The 23,138-nt window shown below is 46.5% G+C and overlaps 1 protein-coding gene across 1 annotated transcript in view; it reads left to right on the forward strand.

Moving 5' to 3' along the window:
• Positions 1 to 22,908, forward strand: part of erf (Ets2 repressor factor) — a 32,247-nt gene extending 9,339 nt beyond the window's left edge. The window contains exons 2-5 of the mRNA XM_053863314.1: positions 10,659 to 10,893; positions 14,922 to 15,034; positions 17,619 to 18,493; positions 18,583 to 22,908. Of these exons, the coding sequence (XP_053719289.1) occupies positions 10,659 to 10,893; positions 14,922 to 15,034; positions 17,619 to 18,493; positions 18,583 to 19,155 (1,796 nt within the window). The 3' untranslated portion in view covers positions 19,156 to 22,908. The remainder of the gene's footprint in view (positions 1 to 10,658; positions 10,894 to 14,921; positions 15,035 to 17,618; positions 18,494 to 18,582) is intronic.
• The last annotated feature ends 230 nt before the right edge of the window (positions 22,909 to 23,138 follow it).

Here is a 23,138-nt window from a genome sequence, read left to right on the forward strand (position 1 = left end):
TCTAAGAACATAATTTGAGTCAATAATGGGATTATGCTAGTAAACGTTTGCCCAGGATTAGCTCGGAATATTCCTTTATCGACTTGTGTCAACATACTGATTCTGCAAAAGTTGTATTAAGAATGAGGTCAGTCACCGTGTGTGCAAACTAAGCCAGTTATTTACAAATTACTTATCATATTGAACTTATTAGGAAGTTCCCCCAATCTCCGACTCCTTGCCAGCTACAAACACACACAGCATGCACACTTTATTAAGGGTCTGGGACCCCCACATGTCATGAAAGAGGGTGATGTCTGTCTCATATTAGCATGCACACACACTTTTAATTTATCGCGCTGCTGCTAGCAAGCGCTGCGCTCTCATTTGGGCTGCCGCCTGCCTGCGGTGACGCCGTCGAGCCTCGGTCTTAAATGTTTTAACACGCGGAGCAGCCGCTAAGTCTACAGACGGGAAGATCCAGCTTTGGTGCAGCAGACCAGAGAATTAGGACTGCGGTGGCTCTGCCTTTGAGGAAACACTGAGTAACCCAGCACACTTGTAGAAAGTCCCTTCTGGCTGTTTTAAAGAATTCCGAAAGAATTTCTCCAGTGGTGGAGCGACAATTGAAGGTTGATGTTTTAGCTGGTATGCTAGCGTTTGTAAAGTGGTCAGGCTTTCCTCAGATGACAATCCACCTGGGAAACAAACAACCACATTCAGTTTTTGAAGGACACCATCCTCCTTTAAGTCCTTTTAGTTTTGTAGCAGCTGTGAAAATATATGGCATTATCTGCAGCGTTCACTGCTTTCCTTTCCCTCCAGTGCACGCTCAGTGGTGGTTGGCCAACAACAAAAACTTGGATGACTTCAACTGTTGGACTCAACCGTACAGTCAAAACACACAAACACACACGTGTCACCAAAGCCCAGAATAGGATGAGAAGTCCACATCCAGGGTGTGGCATGAGTCACAAATTTTGGACCTGGCAATCCAATATCAGCTCCCTACATTGATCCTAGCGCTTCCTCTGACATCCCACACACAGACTCCAACGTGCAGGAGAAGATCAGAACGCAACTGCACTTTGATATCAAGTGACATGAATCCCCATTAAACACTCCCGGGGGGAAGTAAACAGCAATTTTGTCCAAACGCTTGTGCTGTGAGTCATAAAACCCACATAGAGCGTATGAGTAACCGCAAAGTGGGTTTTACTACCGAAGAGTGATGGGTGTATTTTGGGCAGGACCATGCATGTTTGTGCTGCCATTATCACCTGAGTTCCCAGAATGGCCTCCAGTGCTTTCTGTGATTAGGGTTTCCCTGTTGCTCTAGAAAAATGGAGAGCAGTGGGTGCGACTTGATATTTGGGAAGACGAGCCCAGGATGTCAAAAGGTTGACTGAGTCATCCAAACCTTTCTTTTGCTGATTATAAACATAAAGTGAAAAGACAGCTTTTGGTTCCTGCTGACAGGTCAACCCTCATTAAATGTTTACAAGCTCTCCTGCGGTCATAATCTTTTGTACATTTTTGAGACCCTCTTTAGTTGTGTCATCATCTAAGGTCGTGGAACAACTTACCTGTGATGAGTTGAATCTCACTCTGCTGTTTGTAGCTCAATTCCTCCAGATGGGGGAGCATTAAGAAGTTCTGTGAGTGCCTTGCCATCTAGTTAATTTATGCCCAGAGGCTCCTCGGAAACGAGACAAGATTCACTCTGTCGTCTCACACTTTAGGTCAAAGGCTTTGACGCGTGTGCACACATAAATCTGAGCTCATTTGAACATTCCCCCCGAAGTGGGATGAATTCAGGGAACGCTGAACACAACCCAAGAGCAGCGCTGAGCTGGTGAGTTTCGCGGAGCAGGTTCTGACGTGTACAAAGCATGTGCACATCCATGTACGTGTTCCGCTCTGGGAAAAATAGGTCTGCGGCTGATAAGTTTACAACCTTGGCATGTTTCAGTCAGCAGTGCAGATTGGGAGACAGGAGTTTGAGCGCTGAGGTCACCTGCCACTCCGCCAGCATTTCATCTGGACTGCTGTCCAAAAACTCTGCCTTAGAAGTTGTCTGAGTGACATTGTTTTTTTGTGAACCTCTTGCCATAATGTTTTCCGTGTTGGTAAAAACCACCGTGGGATTTAAACGGCACTTAGAACCTATGGCATTTACTTACCTCTCTTACTTTATCTTCACACTCCAATGTACTGCTGCATAAAATGTGGGTGATTCACGTGTTAAGTCAATGTGGAGGCGCAAATGACATGAATAAATTGATGTATGTCAATATGAGAGCATATGGTGCGGCACGTTCTGGTGGTCCGGGGAGCAGTTCATTGGCCCCTTTCACTATGAAATCAGTTTACACCTGTGGAGGAGGGGTGGGACTGATCCGATCTGGTATCAGACTCTCACACCACGGCTTAATTCTACAAAAATTGCCCCTCAAAATGTAAGCCATCAAGAACTTCATAACATCCCTGGGGTTCTGCCCCTAGATCTTCTGGAGGGCTTGACCCTTAGGTCCTGGGCGGCCGCAGTGCTATATTTAGTCACCAAATTGGGACAGCCCGTCTCAAAATCCAAACTAAAAGTCATATGCTTTGTGTCAGTTTGGACCTAAAATACATGTAAATAGAGTGTTTGCACAGGGCCCATGCAGGAGAGCGAGATAGTGAAGCGAGGCTCCACAGCATCGAAACCAACAGCACAACTCCTCATGTCTGAAGTTGTCACGTCCATGTTGTGTCATTCAATTGGTCAAGTTTAGTCTGCTGTCCATCAGGTGTCTGACCCATCTGTCTCACTCACTGTTGCCAGTTAGAAAAGCAATCTGTTTATTTGCTGATCAAAAGAAGCAGCATCCGATGTTCTGTTCACATCTGTCTTGGATTTATTGAATATTAACTCTCAATGGGAAGCCTTCACTGTTGAAAGTTGGTTTTCAGCATCGTTTTTTTACTACTGACAGCTTTCTTGTTTTTATGACTCCTATTTCTGCTCCTTATGTTAAGTTGCCTTTGCTAATATGCAAATATGACGAAACTAATAAAGTAAACTGAGCTGAGGTATTGTTTATTCAAATTCAGGTATTCGGATCAAATTGGACGTTAAAAAAAAGTGTGGCTCAGTGCTTCTCTGCCTGGGAGGCGCCATGAGACAACCAGTTCTGTTCTGTGTGTACGTGCCTTTGTAGATGTGTCACCGCTCGAGGCTTTTTGGGATAAATGTGTGGCCTTTTCGAAAAGCAAACAGAACTGAACCCAATATCTATCCAACTATGAGGGTGCTGGCATCCCTTCGTTGTTCTACATGGGAATTTGCAGCTGCGTGTATTTTCAGTCGCATTTCCACAGACACTGTATCTCAAACACTTCACACTCGAGATTGTCGGAGCTTCCTCCTCTGTGCTGCCCGTGTTGCCGGTCACTCTCCCAGCTGCAACATGTATTCTAAGAATCATGTGAGCGCTCAGGTGAGAGGCCATGCTGAGAACCAGTGGTCAGTCAACCTCGATTTACTTTGATCTCAGCACGAGCTATCTTTTTTTCCGTCTTCCGCCTTGTGCTTCCACTGTCTGACTCATGACTTGCCCACCTTATTTTCTTTCCCATTCTTTCCCCAACTCCTCCCTGGCTATAAGCCACTGGCTCCCTGGATCTAAACTCCATCCTTTAAAGGGTAATTATGAGATCAGTTCTCCGAAGAGCACATCTTCAAACGGTAGTTTTAGGATCAAGACGCCTAAATAACGCATTTTAGTCTGTTGTGATCACAGTTTACGCTGGTATTTTTAGAAACCAGGTCGTGCAGATTCACCGTCTTAATACGTGTCTATTTTATGGCCTATCCCCTTATCATCCGCACATGGATCAGCTGATTCCTACTTTTATGATTTTGCACTCGTAGAACTCTTTTACTGGTGCGTTTATAGATGCGTAATGGGGCGGCTTGATGTGGGTAAGTGCTGTGACCACGCAGTACCCTCACAAGACACAGTTGCAACGAAGAAATTGATCCACTCCAAGCATGTTTTGCCCTCGTGAATGCATCATGATATTGATTTTGGTTCCACCCCCCGATTCACAACCTGGACATGACCAGTATATTTGAAGGTAGATTTTTGCACCATGCATCAGTTGTATGGCTAGAGCCAGCAGAAGCAAAGAGCCTTAATAGTTTTAGTCTCTTAGTGGTTGCTGTTGTTCAGATTGTTTGTGCTGTAAACTGTACATTTATTCAAGATTTTATGTATTGCTGAAAACATTACTTCGTTTATTTGTAAAAGCAAAACAAAAAAAAAAGCTAACTAAATCAGTATTGTTTTTTCAAAATTTGTTGATCTCTCAGAAGCCTAGTTGTGAATTTACTTGAGCTGCTACATTCAATGCTTGCATCGTATCATATTTTCCAAATCCCTCTGTTCATATTGATCCACACTCCTGGATCATGGCTGATCATGATCATGAAACTGGAAGTGGTGTTTATGAGTACTGCAGCAGTTCCTAGCTCGTAGAAGAAGTGCTGTCAACTTAGTGATAAGATGAGCACCTCAGTTGCCTGAGAGAAGATTTGGATTCTCTCTGTTCTCTCTGTCAGTTTACAACTAGTAGTTTTTATATGACAAGGCAGCCTTCTCCAGTGAGTTTTCATGTAGTTTCTGCTGCAGGGAACCTCAAGGACAGACGCAGGATCTAATTGTTTCTTTTTTGACACCGAAAATGAATCCTGCAGTTGGGATTCCCCACTTCCTTTTCTGGATTTCTTCATTTCCTGTCTTTCTTTGTGTCTTGATCCTGTCTCTGATATCATCTATTATCAGGTTGTGCCCAGAGTTGCCACAAATCTGACCAGTCCCAGTACCTTTCTGCATCAAACTCCTGAGTCATCACCCGAGGACGTGGGCTGACCTTTCCAGCGGCTAAATATAGATCGCAAAAAGAATAGCAGGAAGGGAGGGGAAAATAAACTGGGAATAGTGGGATAGAAAAAGAGGTTTCTGCCAGGGCAAACTATCAGCTCCTGCAGACGTCCAGGACAATACTTGGGTGATGGCTATCAGTTTTTGCAAACACTGCAAAGTGCGATGACGTTCGACACCCTGAAAAAGCTGCCCTGTGTGTAAAACTCCCTCTCTTTCTGGCAGCAGCTACAGTGATCCAGTGTTTCCTTTGGACTCAGCTTTACAGGATGTTCGGGACAGCAGCCCAATAGTAACTGCATATTTTACACCCTATCAAGTTCTTGTCTATATATAGGCCTCAGCTAAACCCTGAGTGTTTTGCCTTCCTGTCTCGACTTGCGATTGCCAGATATAACCTGAGCCATTGTCCAATTCATTTTTTGTACTTGGTTTCCCATGTGTATTTGTTTGTGTAGCCGGGAAGCTACTGTCATACTTGCGTGCTTTATTACAGTCACTGGCGACCTACAATGATTTACTCCTTTTAAAGTATTTTCCAGCCTCGTGCTGCCTAAAAACACCGTCAACAAGGTAAGAACTATGACTGTGTAACTGCCAACCAAAAAAGTACACGTTGTAAAATGTACAGTAACTTAAACTAAATCCTGTGGTCTACATGCCTCTGAATAATATCAGTGTGTTGATGGCTGTGTTGCCTTCTCCTCAATAGCACAGCTACAGCACTTGAACCACGACTCCATTCTTTTGTTCACAGTGCCAGCTGAGTGATTACTTCAGTGATGAGAAGTAGCTGGACTGTAACTGTCCTGTGAATGACTGTGGTTTATCAGCCACTTGTTTATGGAACTGCATCTGCTGCTAGGCCTTCTGTGATTTGCAGGAGCTCCTGACAAGGGGTTCCTGGTGAAAGGATGGATACCAGAGATGTGAGGTGATCAGGGTGATGGTTGGCAAACAACCTCGGCTTGACACCCAACTATTGCAACATGTCTATTCAAAGAGTTTTTTCCTCAAGGATCATTTTGATGCACATTGCTCGTCCTCTTCACTTGACTTCTGATATGTCTGATCAATCCACGTTGCTCTAAAAACTAAACGAGGTTTATTTTCTTCCCATTGAGGTTTCATTGAGACTGACCCTGAACTAGATGTACAGATTTCTTTTCCACTCTGGCCAAGGAATATGTTCAGTCGGTGCTCAAATGGCCTGTGAAGGAAAGAACTTCCGTGGCAGTGCGAGTTGCTGTGTTGACATTCATCAATAAATGATGAGGACAGGATTATGTATGATGAGTTTGTTGTTTACCTTCTCGACCTTTTGCTCCTGACTTTCAGAGAGGGTTGTGTGAAGTACTTCTTCGGTATCTTCCCTGCAGGCTGTTGTGGTGGGCACTACAGAACTCGTAAACAGGACGTGACTCAAGAATTGGTTGTCGTGACGGTTCTCTGATGGTCAGATGTAATTTTGGACAACACATGTCCTCGCACTGCAACTTGTTGGGTCTCAACTCTTTTCCACCAAGTTTCTGTTATCAAATCATATTTTGCCTTGTTTGTCGTGACTCTGCCATTTATTTTTAGAGCCAAAAGCTTTTGTTGCTAGGAGACTGTGTCTTAGGAGAGGCAGAGCGAGGGAGGGACAGATTGAAAGAAGAAGGAAATAAAGCGACGGTTGTGGTGTTGAGGGGGAGAGAGGCGGAATCTGTGAACGACAAAACGAACAAGCTATGAGTCAGCGGGGACATTTGCAACACACACATGCGGTGGGCACGGCTGCTATTCCCGTGTTCTTTGTCTGCACTCCTACGTATGAACCCACTTACCTCTTCCACTAACCTGAAGTGTATCTGTGTACTTTATATATTAGATCGCCCACTTTGATATCATCACGGCCCGAGCGCGCAGCAGCCACGTCGTCCCAGCAATCGCCAGCGCACCCCATTAACTGTAGCGACTTATGGCCGTGTCACAACGATAAACGATAGACAAGGGTGCTATTGTCTGCTGGGTGAATCATGTACCCCATTAGTAAGTGTTGTCTAGTGTGACAGACGGCTTCTCTGTCTTCTCGTCCTTATTAAAGACCAGTCCAGATCAAATAGCAGCGCACGGTTTATTAGTCATGGGGAACAAGCTTGTTTTTCTGAGTCTGTGTTGTGCTACACTTCAGGCATTTAGATAGTGTTGCTCTGGCTTCCACTCTTGGTGGCACGCCACTTGTTTCAGTTCAGTTGGTAATTCTAAGCTTGACAGGAGTGGTCTCAACGTCTTTGTTGAGTTATAGACTCACTAGTTATTAATTGACACACAACTCCTTTCCATCTCATCGCAGAGCGACCGCTTCTCGTTCAGCAGTACAAATACAGCTACGCAGATTTGGCCGGACACATTTCGTAGTAGCTCAAGAATGCGATTGATTGCAGCTGAAGAACCACGGGACCGAGATCAACACCTGTGGTCTGTTTTCTTTTCGCGTTGGCTTCTACCCACCACGCACTCGTACCACCTGCGCTCTATAATGTCACTAGCCTTCAGCTATGCCATGTGTTTATATGCTTTATATGAAGTTCAAGACAATTGTTGCAGTAAAATCACCCACTCTGTCTCTTTTTGTTTTTGTCCTTAAAGACATCTTGATGCAACCCTCACAAACAAGTGTTATTTTATATGGACAATGAAATCATTAGCAGTTTCATCTGGACTCCACGTACTTGTCGCTGCCAGGTGTCTGGGGTTTTTAATGACTGGTTTCTGCTTTTATCATCTTGTCTGTATCCTATTTTCTTTCCTGAAATCTTTGTCTTACCAGATCAGAAACAAACTTGCATGTTGCTGTGAATTTCCCCTTTTAGCAGATGTGCTTCCTCAGCACTTTTTGCTCACTGGTGTGTCATCATCGTCGGCCACCTCAATATATTTGCCAAATCTTCTGCCTCAGCTGGCTACTGCTGTGGTAGAACACGTTGTATTTAAGTGTCAGTTGGTCATTGATGCAATATTACGATTGAAATGCTCATGAATTGAAAAATGGAGGTGGTCAGTACAGGTACAGGTCGAACAGATCACACCTGACTCCAAATCAATGAAGACATTAGGGAGTGACCTGCTCATTTTTACAATTTTGTTTGTGACTGGGTTACATGTGCCCGACCAGAGCTGTTTCACTATGAGAACCATGGTCTTTGTTGTTCCAAAGCGCCCACTTTTAGGGTGAAAGAGGATGGGGCTGTGCCTTTATATCACCTTCAGAAAGTTGGTCAGACAAAATCTATTGATGCTGCAAGCAGTTTCAGGAGTGACTGAAACTATTCGAAAGCCCATCTGACACAGAACTTGTGCACTCCTGTCTCTGACGCAGACCCTCATCTGTCGCAGAAGCCAAATCAGGGACAGTCACCCGAAAACCCCATGACTTTTTAATGATGATGGTAACAAGCGTAAGAAAATAAACACTGGACTGAATTAAGAATCCGCTGACTCCGACGTTCCTCACGTGTGGCACATCATTTATCGCCCCCTGTTGCCTTTGATGCGGGGATCTGTCCTGCTGTTTTTCCACTCATTTTCAAGATTTCTCTTTCAATTTGCTCGCCTGGTGTCAGTCTTTGTAGTGTGGGAAACGGATTGTAACCTTGGTGTTTAGGGGGAAAGTGTTGCTTTACTGTTGCACACACACCAACTTAACTATTGTTATATTGTGCCCATATGTTTCCCTCCCTCTCTGCCTGATTGCCAGCTCACATCTGGTCTTAATGAGGTGTGTGTTTGCTTGCGCGCATGTATGTGTGTGTGCGTGCGCGTGTGTGTCACTGCGCTATTCACTCCTTCAGCCTTGTGTTGAAGTGGTGTTGAGTCTTTTACTGCCTCCCACCGCTTTACAACACAAAGCCTATACTCTTCAAGCTGTTGTGAAATGGCGTGCGCTCTGATACTGGTTATAAAACATTTTATATTTTGTCTGCTCTTATCTCAAGGACTGTTAATCTGTTAACGACGCAGATTCTTTCTCTTTGATGGCGATAGCACAGAGTTCTAGAAAGACTGCAGTTTGTGGGAAAGGATTAAAGCCAGTCGCAGTCAGAATCTGGCTCCGGACCCAAGTCGAAAATGTGGTTTTAATATTGGCGACCAGCGTTGAGCCAAGGTTCTGTGCTCGGGTCTGTCAGTAAAGTTGTTTCCTCTGTGAAACTACCCAGAAGTTACGACTGTGTCACTGTCCACATCCATGTCTCACCGAGTGACTACGCAAAATGTGGGGTGGCAATTAATTTTCCCACGGGGCCACAGGAACGTCTGGGTCTCGTGTTGAAACGCCTATGGGCACTGCATTAATGTGGGCAGATATTTCAGGCAATAAAGCAACACTTAAAATCCTCGATTGTGTTGGAAAACTGAACCCTCACCCAGAAAAAAGGGCACCTGTCGCCAAAATCATTGTTGGAGGAGAATTCTCAAAACAACTCAAGTAAATGCCCTGTTATATGTCAGGATATATTTGATTGGTTGATTGACCTGGCCAGAAGTGATGAGAAAAAGAGAATTCAAGAATGGGGGGTAAAAAGGACTTCAGCAAAAAGGGAACTCTTCTCATGCTGAGAGAAAGGGCTGGTGCTTGAGCACCAGTAGGAGTCTGTAAGTGCATGTTCCTGGTTTCTGCAATAGTCACAACTTGTTCCAGTTAACTCTGGTTTTGTTTCACCCCAAAACTCTGCTGAGACTCTGCAGTCACACATGGGTACAGGGCGCGATGTTGAGCTAGGTGGCTCAGAGACGGACTCCAATATGTTAAAAAAAAAAAAAACATATCTGAAGACCTGACCCATTATCAAGTTAATAGTTAATTCAATTTACTTTGTTTTCTAAAGACAAAAAGATAAAAACTCAAAATACAAAACATATTTAATTTTCAAAATATGGAGTTTTTACACAGTTGAGGAAAAAAAGGATTAACATACTATTTAGATTTTTACATGGAAAATGTATGTATCAGCAAAAATGACACACAGATTGTGATGCTGGGTGGAAACTATGTTATAATGGTGCAATGTCAAATTTCTGAAAGTTCAAGGGGGTGTTGGAAAATGTGATAAGAACTGTAACATTCTGATCATATTTTTTTAGGCAACAGTATGGTAGTTTTTAGACCCCTGTGAAAATGGTGATACTATAATAACTGTGTTCTTATGTACCGTATTGATGTTGTACAGCAGAGGGACCATAGTTGGTGGCTACGCTGCACAACGCCATGGTCTCTCTACAGATCATTTCTCTCTCATCAAATCCTTTTTAAAGAGCATAAAACACTGATGAATTGAAGCACCATCTGCCACTTTAAATATTTTTATCTGAAGTGAATAGTATACGTTTGATCTAGTGTTTGGTCGCAACCGGGGTATAAAGTTAAGCAGCCACACATGAAGTTCTGGGAAAGATGGATGGAAACTCTGCCGAGACAAGAAGAGGAGAGAGTCTGTGAACTAGATGATTCCATGCCAAGAAAAAGAGCGAGAAATGTTTATTCAATGAGTGTTGATTAGAGTCGGGTGTCATTTGGATTTATTTATGTACTCGGGCCAAGTTCATGGTGATGTGGTCGCACTCCTGTGGCTCATTCCAAAATCATCTTAGTCAAAGTGGACTCTATATTTGGACTTTATTTTGAAGTCCGCTGAATGCCAGCAGCAACATTAAAAACTGAGAGCAAGTGTGTCACCCGCCCCCTGACATGTTCTTCCTCCTCATGACCAGGGTTCGCCTTCCCGGAGTGGGCCTACAAACCAGAGTCCAGCCCCGGTTCCCGGCAGATCCAGCTCTGGCACTTCATCCTGGAGCTGTTGAGAAAAGAGGAGTACCATGATGTCATCGCCTGGCAGGGAGACTATGGAGAGTTTGTCATCAAGGACCCAGACGAGGTGGCTCGACTGTGGGGGGCCCGCAAGTGCAAACCTCAGATGAACTACGACAAACTCAGCCGTGCACTGAGGTAGGAAGTCAGTCTTTAATAGACAAATGATGTGTCATTATTCTCTAATAAACTATTTATTCTGGTACAGAAGCAATTCATATTCAGTTTATTCTGAGCTGCACCGTGTTCAAGGAAATGGGATAGAAGTCATTGCTGTTAAAATGTAGTTATTGGCTATATAGTTTTGCAGTTCATTTCTTAGCAGGATATGAAGTTAACACTCCTTTTTCCTACTCATGGCTTAAGTTTTTGTTAAGCCTATGAAACTTCATAATTAACATTTCACCGTGTTTCTTTTCTTGCCCTGTCCTGCAACCAAAAGCACTGCTCCTGCAGTGGTCAGTAGCTGGGACCCCTGAGCATAAAATATTCAGAAGCTTTGTATGAGCTGCTCCTCAGAACACTCCTGCCCTGATTGTTAATTGCATCTGCACTTCTTAATTCATCGCCACTAGGTGCTTCATATATCCTTGTCAACCGCTCATCTTTCATGAAGACACATGCATAATTCATATGTATTTTCACTCCTTTATTAAAGGCTGAGAAAAATGACATCCAAATTCATGTCATGTGATGCCTCACACCGGGGTTGCAACATCACCTTAAGGCCTGTTCATGCTAGACGTTACGTACGGATCCGGATGCGGACAGAAATATCTGTTCGTGCTCTGCATTCATTTCCTCCGTATTTCTGCACGTTTCCACAAAGCTTACAAATATGGACCAAACAGAGCAGTACCTCTGGAAACCATGGGGGGCAGTGTTGATGTTACTCCCCGATACGTAGCTCTAATGAGACACAAAGAAGACATAACAATGGTGGAAATTCTCCGTCCTCCAATGGCGATGCATTATACGGCCTCACCGACTACAATGCTGCCATCGCCGTCTCTTGTCATTTCACAAATATACTGGGCTATGGTGTCCACTTCGGCTACTACTAACTGATGTAGCGCATCCGCTTCATGTCCGCCATGCTGCCTACCTAATTTGTTCTTAGAGAATCACAGGCCCGCGAAAGGTCTGGCAACGTTCTACGTTGTTTTAGGTTGTTCTCAGTGCAGTGGCTCCATTTTTAATGGGCACTTTTTGGTTGAAGCCAGGAAATGCATCACTGTCGCCTCAGACGGAGCATGTCTTTCAAATCCCCATCTCTTTCATGCAAAGCTGTGTGTGGATCTGAAACACACCCTTTGAAGCCTCAAATATTTAATGCTATTTCGTTGTTCATTGTACTATTTTCCGACTCTCTGCTGGGGTGCGTGACTCCGTGAGGCAAGTTAGCCTCGTTTAACACAACATCACCTGCTGGAATGCACATGGTGAGATAAATTCTGTCTTCCCGTCTGTTCCCATTTGGTCTGTGCACAGACGAACACACACACACACACACACTCTACTCTTCTCACCCCAAACCTACGATCCATGTTAAGGAATCTTATCACTACACACACTTAGCATGCTGTTTATACACTAGCTCACATCCCATCTGCGTCTTGTAGCTGATGCGTTTCCGAGCGTTGGTTGTGTTTACTTTACAGAAACCTATCAAAAATGAGATGGCGACAGGCTCGGACATGACTGCGGCTCATTGGTGCGTGCAGCGAGTGAGTGCTTGGTATTTGGCCCGGTCCAGAGATCAGCCACAGCTGCTTCAGTTGTCAGGTGGAAATGCTGGTTATGATTGAGGATGTTCGGCGGTTGGTCATAAAGTTATTACAGCAGAAGTGCAGAGGCAACAAAAGGCAAAGTTGCTGTATTAAATGCATTTATGAAGGAGTCCCTGCGCATGATTGATTGTACATTTCGTATGGCAGTGTTATACATTGACGGGGCAATAGTTCGACCATGCTTTTATATTCACAACGTTGTATTGTTGTCCTGGGTGTATGTTGTGTGTTCACTAGGTTCCCCTGAGTCACTGAGACGTGGACCGATGGATGTCCGTCTCAGGCCACAGGGGATGGTCAGAAATGTCAGGCTTTAACCACAACTGAGGATGTGTGTTACTGGCTGTTTTTTTTTTCTTTTTTTCATGAGGAATTCTTTCTTCCTTCTTATCTTTGTTGCAGAGTGTTAGCTTCTGAAATGTTCCTTGACATTGTTTGCTTGCCACTGACTCTTCCTTCTATCGACGGCGGCCTTATCTGATGACAGATAAGGCTCTGTCAATTGAAAGAGCTCATTTAGAGTCTTGCATCTGTGTGGTTGATGACAGAGACTGCACCAGAACTTCCTCGGTCATGTTTGGCCTCATACGTGTCTCATCAGTCTTATTTTCCTTCATGATCACCATTGACTTTGTGAACAAGGAACAATTTACTATTGAGATCTTCATCTGGAAATGATGAATAAAAGTGAAGGTTCAACCGAAAAAAAAAAAACCGCCTGTGGTTCAGAGGTCGGCGCTGACTCACCCGTTTTATTCATCTTTGCGATCAGACGTTTTCCCAACTCCTGCGCTCCAGTGATGACTAACACTCTCACTCACAGAACCGCCTGGACCCAACTGAATCAGACCTGCTGCTGCTCCACTGGTCCTGGTGAGAGTCTGACAGTGTCTTCACACTAGAGCAGCTTGTTGGATTATGTAATTTGTTTTTAGCTTTGTCTATGACTCACTGCTTTTATTCTTTTCAATGACCACAGAACTCAATTCTGTTCATCAGTGACTGCTAGCACTGCTCTGTATCTGTTGTTTACCTTGATCTTTGCATTACTCTGAACACTTAACACGCTGGTGTTGGTTATGAAAACAGTTGTGGTAACAAAGGCTTTTGTACTTCAGCTGCATTAGTACCAGCTCCCAAAGTACATGATGGAATGCGGAGCCTAAATGAATGGTGAGATTTAAATCCAGCCTGAAGTGACCCTGTTTGTTGGTAGGAAATGTTGCAGCCTTGTTGGGAGAACTGGAACTAGTCTGTAGAAAATGTGTGGATCCATGGTTGATTCTGTTGTCAACTGCTCTTCACACACAGCTTTCCCTGCTCACTTCAATCAGAAATGAAGCTGTTTTAGTGATGTTTTTATCAATGTTTTATACCAGGGGTGGCCAACCAGTCAGAGGCTAAGAGCCACATTGTTTTACTTTGTTGCTGAAAAGAGCCACATCCTACAAATATGTAAGGTTGTAACGCTCAACCTGAACAGCTGGTCACGTGACTGAGCGTCAGTACAGTGGTTAAAGCACATCCCTGTGTGTCACACGGTTGATGGTTCACGTCCAGCGTATGTCTCTTGTGCATCCATTTTTAAAATTCATACTTTTTACCGTGATCCTCCTGGAAATATCAAGCGACGTAGATAGAAATGTGTGCACAATTTATTTTACTTGTATATTTTTTTACGTGGCTCATGCCACCAATAACATGACGCCCCAGTCTGTGGGTGTGAGCGACGCTGCAGACTGGAGCGTCTCATCTTCACTCCACTGAATTACACAACAATGAATAACAGGTGAAACACATGCCATACGTTTAGTTTAGGGAATGACAAAGTTTGGTGAAGAGCTGCATGTGGCTCGGGAGCCACGGGTTGGCTCCCGAGCCTGTTTTATACACTCAAATGCACAATCTGAATATGCTTCTTCAGATGAAGATGCGTGTGGAGACAGAGTTTGGGAGGCCAGATGTTGGAGAGGAGAGACTGTTGGACCAAGAAGGAAGGAGAGGAAACCATTTAATGAGGTTCAGGAAGAATGAGGGCATGAAGGTGTGACTGAGGTGGTGAGGACGGCTGAAGGTGCTGACAAAGCCGGACGACAACTACATTCTCCCCCCCAAACAAATGGTCACTTCACGACGACGGCAGCGTTAGTTTAGCTAGGTTGTTGGCTAACACAAAGTTACTATATACTCAGTCACCGTCTTGCAGTATATATGCAAAGAAATCCCTATTTAAAACAGACATAAGACGGTGTGTGATGCTAGAAACATGACAATGTTCTACCTCTGCCCTTCCCAACTTGACTAAAGCACTCGCTGTGGGGAACTGTTTACCAACTGTTAGGTTCTCAACTGACACTTTTTTTGTCTGTTCTTCAGATACTACTACAACAAGAGGATCCTCCACAAGACCAAAGGAAAAAGATTCACGTACAAGTTCAACTTCAACAAGCTGGTGCTGGTCAACTATCCGTTCATCGACATGGGCTCAGGTACAAAGTCCCGACTCTTAAAACTCACTCAAACTTGGAAAGTTTAAAGCCAACCAGACCTGAATCACCTGAAAGGTGTTCCTTGATTTATTTTATTTGGGTCACGTGACAGGTCAGCCATGAATATAGTCACTGATTTCACAAGTTGTAATATAGTCTTTTTTTTTAACAGTAACTGTGTAGGAATTTTCTCTGCCATTGACCTGAAGCCAGGAAAGTACAGCAAACCATATTGTATTCATGAGGATACTTTACAGTCAAGGTTTTAAACAATGTTTCTTTTTCAGCTCATCAAAATCACAGCTGAAAATTCCTCAAAAACTACTTTTTACTTTTACTTTTACTTTTGTATTTAATCTCTTGCGACAACTGGAAGTTACACACAAGTATAAAGTTCAACGTTGTATTTTTAATTCCAGCTCCGAGCACCACTCCAGCCAAGCGCGTGTCATGAGTTGTCAGTTTTTAGAACAGAGGAAAGTGTGTGTGATGTTCTTGTCTTGGAAGGTTTCCTCCTCTCTGCGGTTCCGTTTTAATGCGCGGAGAAGTTTGTAGTCCAACTCTGACCTCAATAGCAACGTTGACGATAATAAAATAATATTGACGTTCAGCTCCATACGATCAAATATCCAGCTGAATCCTGGTTTGGTGGGTATCTATCGGGGCCTGGGTGCAACCTAACCAGCGCGCCCCCGCACTCCCCTCCTCCACAGAAGTCGTCTGGACCGGGCCACCCAGTGTAAACTGGGCCCATATGGGGGTGTTGGACGCTCGGTGACATAAGTGCAGCATGAAACTTTAATTGTGGCTACGTATGATGTGGTCGGGCTCTGACATGTTGTGATAGGATGGTTACTCCGACACACACACACACACACACACACACACACACACACACTGCTGTGACCCACAGCATTAGAAAAACATGCCGTGTTGGATCATGTCAGGATCGGGTTTTCTTTTTCCATCAGTCCACGTCAGGAGCAGTTTTCTCCTTGACACATCCACTGCGGCTCAGAGAAGCGACTTGATGTTCTCTAGTGTACGAGCGCTCTTTTCTGCAGCTCAGACTGCTGCTTCCCTTAACCTGTAGAAGAAACTGCTCAACTCAACTGCACCAGATCACAAACATATAGATAGATAGATAGATAAATAGATGTGGACGTATGCGTTTGTATTTCTATCCTTGTGGGGACATTGCAAGGTTTCTCATTGCCTTTCCCCAGCCTCTCACCCTAGACCTAACCATCCAAAACACAGGACTGACCCTAACCTTAACCAGGACGCGAACTGAAACCTAATGATAATGACCCAGTTATTTTAGAAAGTTTTCATCCGCAAATTGAGTCTTAACCTCGTGGGGTCCAACCAAATGTCCCCACAAAGTCATGTGGTCCTCGCGAGGAAAATGTTTGGTCAAGAACTGGTCCCCACAAAGTAGGATAAGCAATCCCACACACACACTTACATATACACGCACACACACACTCACTCACACACACCAAGGACCTGCCCTGTTTGTCATGGCAGTCAAAGCAACTTTTCCAGTATTTTAAACTGGCAGGCGCTCAGATGCCAAGAATTTATTGCTGTGCCACAAACTCTCTGGCAGAGAGTCGGCGAGGAGGGAGTGAACCGCGAGAAAACTTGTGGCTCCACTTGCTGTGTGTCTCAAACACACCGCGTATCCAAGACGCGCGTCCCACAAACAGGGAGGATTTGTATGTCAACGACTGGGTGATCAAAGGCGCTAATGTGAAAGGGAAGTGAATGTTATTGGAGGTTATCATTGTTGCATTTCAGACCTGTCGCTTTATTAATGAGGACACAGAAAACAACCTGCTCCTTTCTCCTCAAAAACGTTCGGGATCAGACTTGTCCCTGAGAGTCTGCTGGAGGCCTGAATGTTTTTGTTGTGTGTGTTTTTAAGCTCACCTCAAATCCAAAAACAACTGTGTGTGTGTGTGTGTGTGTGTGGTCAGCCTCTGATGGGGTTGCAGCTTGTGCACCACAAACCAGCCAAAGTAAACACAGTTAAATTGGATCAATGAGTCACGCCACTAGAGAGGGCCAGCAGGTTCTGTTGTCAGAGACACAGACACTCGCTTCTCTCCACTTCATCATGGAGAATTGTTCACTTCTTTTGGGCCCCTTATTTCAGGAGTTTCGAGCACAGACTTGACCCCCCTCCCCATTACCGAAGCCCCTCCACCCACCCACTTTGTTGGGGTCTTTAGCTGTAAGGCCCAAATCAACGGCACTCTTCATTGTGTAACAGAATTTGGACCAATCAAATGGGGCTCTTGCAAGATTTTTATTGGCAAAAGAACATGGTGGGAATGAGGCATCCGCAATGGTGGCTTTTTACAAGTCACATTCAGCTGGGTGAAACCAGGAGGAAAACAGTGGAGGGAAAGGGAGGGCATCCCATGGTCAGTGCCAGGCGTCCCCAGGGTACCTGGATGCGCCGCTTGCCAAACATGTGATCGAGTCCTGTTGTTTGAATATTCCATCAGCTGAAATCCCTTCAGCGTTTTCCAGTCCACTGCGACACCAGTTTTCATCCTCTCCTCTCTCCTTGTAGGTCGTGGGGTCCCCCAGAGCGCCCCCCCGGTGCCCACAGGAGGCACCCACTTCCGCTTCCCGCCCTCCACGCCCTCAGACGTCCTGTCGTCCAGCGAGGAGCTGCGCAGCCCGGGCATGTTCAGCAGCGTGACCCGCCGAATGGCCCGCGGATCCGTGAGCGACTGCAGCGACGGCACCTCCACCAATTCCGAGCTGGAGGAGGCGGTGGGGGCCGAGGACCGGGGGCTGGGCTCTGACCGAGCCTTCAGGGGGCTGCTGCCGCCACGCATGCCTCACGATTCCCTCTTCAGGGTCTTCGGCGGAGCCCCCAACCCCGCGGGGCTTCCCAGACCGGGACATCGGGTCCACCCCGAGTCGCTGTCTCCTTTCCCGGTCTCCCCGCTTCCTGGCCCGGGGGGTCTGCTGGCTCCTGCTCTGTCTCCAGCGCTGACCATGACCCCGACCCCACACCTTCCGTACACACCGTCCCCCTCTTTGTCCTCCCCCATGATGGGCTCCCACTTCTCCTTCAACCCGGAGGACATGAAGCACTACCTGCAGGCCCATAAGCAGTCGGTCTACAACTACCACCTGAGCCCGCGGGCCTTCCTGCACTACCCCAACATCATCATCCCGCAGCCGCACCGCCCCACGCCCGAGAAGCCTGCCGCCCATCACCTGCATGCCCCGCCTCTGTCACTCCCTCACTCGCTGGGCCCGCAGGCGGGGCCGGGCGAGGAGCTTCACCCGTCGCCGTTCAAGTTCAAGCTGCAGCCGCCGCCTCTCGGCCGCAAGCAGAGAGATGGAGGAAGCTCGGCGGCCGCCGCATCCTCTTCTGGCCAGGCGGCCATGTTCGCAGCATCCAATCCAGCTGCGGTGCCCCCGAAAATCAAGGTAAAACTTTCAGACGACTTTCAGTATCGAGGTCTGTCACGTCAAAGGCGTCGCATGTGTCATCAAAGTCTCAACCCGTGTCTCGCCAGGTGGAGCCGATATCAGACATCGAGTCAGAGGAGGAGGTGGAGGTCACCGACATCAGCGAGGAGGAAGACCTCAGTCACATGGAGGATGATGAAGAAGGCGACATCTTCACCCCCCTGGCTCCGCCTCCTCATCATCACCAGCAGCTCCGCACTCATTACCAGGTGAACGGGACCAGCCCCCCCGCCCCTCCCACTGACGAAGACCCCGACGACGACGTGTTCAAGACCCCGGCCACCCCGCCGGTGGGCGCCGGCACGGCCTTCCCACTGCTCAGCCTGAAGAGCGAGCCGGGACAGCAGGGTCCCGCCGGTCCGGTCAGTCCAGGAGGAACCCGCTGTATCCCGCTGAAGCTCCGCTTCAAACGCCGCTGGAGCGAGGACCAGAAGATGGAGGCGGACGGGGAACGTGACGGTGAAGCCGAGGACAAGAAGGTCCGCGCTGAGGAGGAGGAGGAGGACGAGGGGAGGAAGGAGCGGATGGTGATGGCGCTGCCTCCGCCAACCCAGCGCAGAGCCAGTGCCGAGCTGCAGAGGGCGACTGCACAGCTTTCCCTGGAGACCAGCGGCTGCTGAGACTGGTGCGCGGTGGTGACGTAGATCATGGTGCCGGCTTATTTTGAACAGAACCCAGCCGCTCCATCATTCCTGAAATCTCAAGCAACTTGTGAGAGGAACGAAAGTGACCAGGACATTTCTGTACATTTTTAATCTGCTTGTTTCTTGGCTTTCACTCGAAGACTTGCGAGTTAGCCGAAGTGCTAATGGAATCTGGCGGCGTCTCGTCCCTTGAGCTCGCTGGCGCTATGATCTGCGTCACGTTGGTGTGCTGACGGAAGAGGAGTCACCGGATCAAACCTTTTAGACTGAATGTCACAAACTCAACACTAAAGTGCCGCCGTCCGTCCGCGGCGTCACGTGGACCGCGTCACCGTCGGGAACAGGAAGTTGGTTTCTAAACATATTTCTGAAGGCTGATAGAGATTACTGAAGTGCCTCGCTGTCTGGACACTTGTTTACAAGATGGAGGCGACCTTCATCGGACCAAAGCGTCCACGAAACGCCGGACTGAAGAACTTGCAGTCTCTCTCGGCAGCGACGGCTGTCAAAGTAAAAGCTCGGTTTTCTTGTTTACTCCCAAAAAAGCACGAGGTCCGTCAGAGCTGCGCGACGTCAGGAGGATGTGAGTCACTGTGATGGTAGGCAGAGTTTAGTCCGCTCAAGAGAGATGCGACAACATCTGCCATTTTGAATCTCACCTGCTCCTGTCATGGTTTTAACAGCACAAACCTGGAGTCTGCCACGGCGAGCTTTACATGTAACCGCTGAATTAGCTTTATATCCCAGCGCAGTCTTTCACTTCCTGACGTGGCGCCGCTCTGACAGGGAAGTTACGCGTCGCACAGACGCAACATCCGCTCGTCTCCTGAACCACGACGCACAATCTCGGAGAGGTTTTGTGGGCATTCACCGCCTCCCCTCCCCTCCCTCCTTCACTCTCTCCTGCATTCCTGCTTTTATGAAAGTTCTGTGTCCATGCCTCAGAAGAGCGGTTCCGGGGCATCTGGTGGGAGCCGCGTCTACGTACTGAATGTGAACTCAGGCAGAAACCCTCAGTGAAAAAGTGTATTTTTTTGTCAAGTATTTTAACACGATGAGACGCCAGTGTTTCTCAATCATCACCGTGCCTTCGTCCAAAGTTTAACCCCCGCGCAAAGACATGCCTTCTGCTTTTGTAAGAGAATGAGTCTACACAAATCTATTTTATTCAAGTATATATTGAATTCAAATCTTATATTTCAGACATTTGATACAAAAATCGTTGGGGGGGAAAGTCCTGCTATTTTTAGATGTTTGTACATAACCTGTCAGTACCTGTTGGCCTTCTCACCTTCGCGACCTTGCTGTGGGTCTGGGAGGGAAGCGAAGCAGGTCTGGGCTCGGACAGAGAGTCACGTGACGGGTGGTGAGTCGAGGGAAGTTTGGAAGCTTCCAAGTCGATGTTTCTCTGCGAAGCGTGGGGAGTTTTTCTCGCTCGGGCAACTTCAGACAAAGTCATGTGGTCAAGTTATCTCACGATCTGCAACTGCTTTTTGAGTTATTTTTTTGTATTTTTACCACGAACCGGCCATCGTTTTGAACCCTGCTATATGAGAAGCACCTGAGCGAGGCCGAACCCAGATCTGCTCAGAAGCGGGTTGCAGGTTTTTTTTTCCTCTGTGTGCCCACACACTTTGCTGTAGCAAGGAACCATGACTTCACTTGTGACGTCACTCGCCCACGCACTCTCCCGGGGGCCACATGGAACAACCGTAGAAACTACACGCAGACAGGAAATGACATCACGCTCGCTCGGAGAGTCTGGGACTTCCCGAGCGCACTTTTTTTTTCACGTCTAATATTTCACACATGTAGCATCATAGCTCCTCCCCCGCCCTTCACCTCCGTCGGGTCGATGTATTCCATGTCCTCCTTGTATACCTTTTTTTTGTAATTCTCTTATTACTGTTGCTACCAGCTGACTCGCCTCTTCAGGTCATCTTTTGCACTCGTCTTTTCTTCCTTTTTTTTGTACCAAGAACAACCGGAAGTTTGTTTCCTCTGCGGTCAGGGGAACAGCCTTTTTGTTTTTCCATGTCCTGTACATATATAACCCCCCCTCCCCCCACCCCACCTTTTTTTATTTCGCATCCTGTCAGAAGAGAAGAGTAATGTTTTTATATCATTTGACCTGTCTGTCTTCTCTTGGCTTCTTCGCCTGTCTCACCGCTGTTAATCAAACGAGACGGTTATTTTGTGTATTCAGTTTCCGTTTTTACTTGTTCATCTTCATTTGTAATTAAACAATAATCAGGGTTCATTAAATAAAAGGTCAAAATTGGCTCGGGTCGCTGTCCTTTCTGTTGAATTGGAAGCCCTGGACGTGTGAGAGATCGTGTCGGAGATGGAATTGAAGACTTTTTGTCGGTTCTCCTCAGTGGATGTCGGAGCACATCCTCCTCCTCCACCTGTCTCCAGCGCCTTCTAGTGACCCTGTCACGTCCTCCTTCCTCCTGAACCTCTTCGGTTCTCTTCCTCATCATCATGTCCACCGCGCTTGGTCCAACACTGTCTCTCCTCTCCCCAACCATCTGAAACGTAGACTCCGATCAAGTCCAAGAGTCACGTCTCTGACTTTCTTTGACTCCGGAGTCTCTAAACTGGAGAGTATCAACCTGTTCAGTTCGCTGGTGACCTCCAGGTCAGGTCACCTGTCCGCCACAGGTCCACATGTTGACAGGCAACCACGCACACGCCCACATCAATTGGCCTGCCGTGTATTTGGACTGTGGGAAGAAGCCCACGCGAGGCGTCGTTTTTAATGCGCCTCCGCTGCATCAACTGCTCGGCATCTGGCTCCCTCTAGCGGGCGTCAGTGGCATCATCGTTGTTTACGTTCGACACCAGATACATACGTGCGAGTGTGCGTTGATCAGCCGTCGCTTGGTTGGTTTGGAAAGTTCTGGAAATATGAGTGGATGTTTGACCTTAAACTATCCACTGCATTAGCACCTGAAAATGGTGTTTTCTCCGCCGCAACTTCACTCTTTAATATTTGCACCTACACCTCCTAATCCCATAAATTATCGTCATGTACCACCAGTGTCTGTGTTGGTACATGTCAAGTCGTTTCAGTGCCGCTGTCCAGGCAGCGAGCGACTGAAGTTTCTCCACTGAGGGATGAGGCAAATCTAAACCAAGAACTGTCTAGTTTTTGTAGTTAAAATGACAGTGGTGGCTGAGCATCAAGCACAAAGAAGAAGTGACACACAATTAGCACACAATGAGAAGCGAGGGAAAGTGATTGACAGACGCTCGGGCTCCAGCTGAGACTGAGGTCAGAGGTCACGACCCCCCTTCTTACACCCGTCACGGGGACACCCCGACCTCTGTCCAACTCCAAATGTCACAGATCAAGACTGACAGGTTGGAAATCACTTTGTGTTTCGGCGTGTCCAAAAATACTAAACACATGACGCCATTAACAGCCGAGTCACTGGTGCGTATCCCCGCGTATTCGTACGCTTCTCTGCTTATCAAGTAAGAGCTTTATTACAACGACAATGTTTAAAATAAATACAGTTTCACACGTGAAATTGAGCTGTTTCATGTGGACAATACTGCGGTACTTACGGCTTTGTGTATTTCTATTCTTGTTTGTTTTTTTTTTTGGCTGATGGTGTTTGCTTTTCAAATGCTCGGATTGACTATTAAACGTTATAACGTGTTCTAAGGCGTTTATCTCGCCTTAAATGAGCGATAACATGGCGCCATCTGCTGGGCGTTTAATGCCCTGCAGCAACGTAAACGGTTACGAGCCATTGATCAACGATTGTCATGTGACTGCAAAGTCAGAGATATGAAATAAAATGTGACGTTTTTTGTCATTTTTCTAAAGAATAATCCATCCAAACATCGAAACAAGAGCCTAACCTTCACCGGGATCCAGACCAAACTTAACTCGACTATATTGCCGCAGATATTTCCAAGTTGTAATCCTCCAATCGAGGCTTAAACAC

The sequence above is a fragment of the Synchiropus splendidus genome, chromosome 4 (genome assembly GCF_027744825.2).
Source record: "Synchiropus splendidus isolate RoL2022-P1 chromosome 4, RoL_Sspl_1.0, whole genome shotgun sequence".
Classification (NCBI taxonomy): domain Eukaryota; kingdom Metazoa; phylum Chordata; class Actinopteri; order Syngnathiformes; family Callionymidae; genus Synchiropus; species Synchiropus splendidus.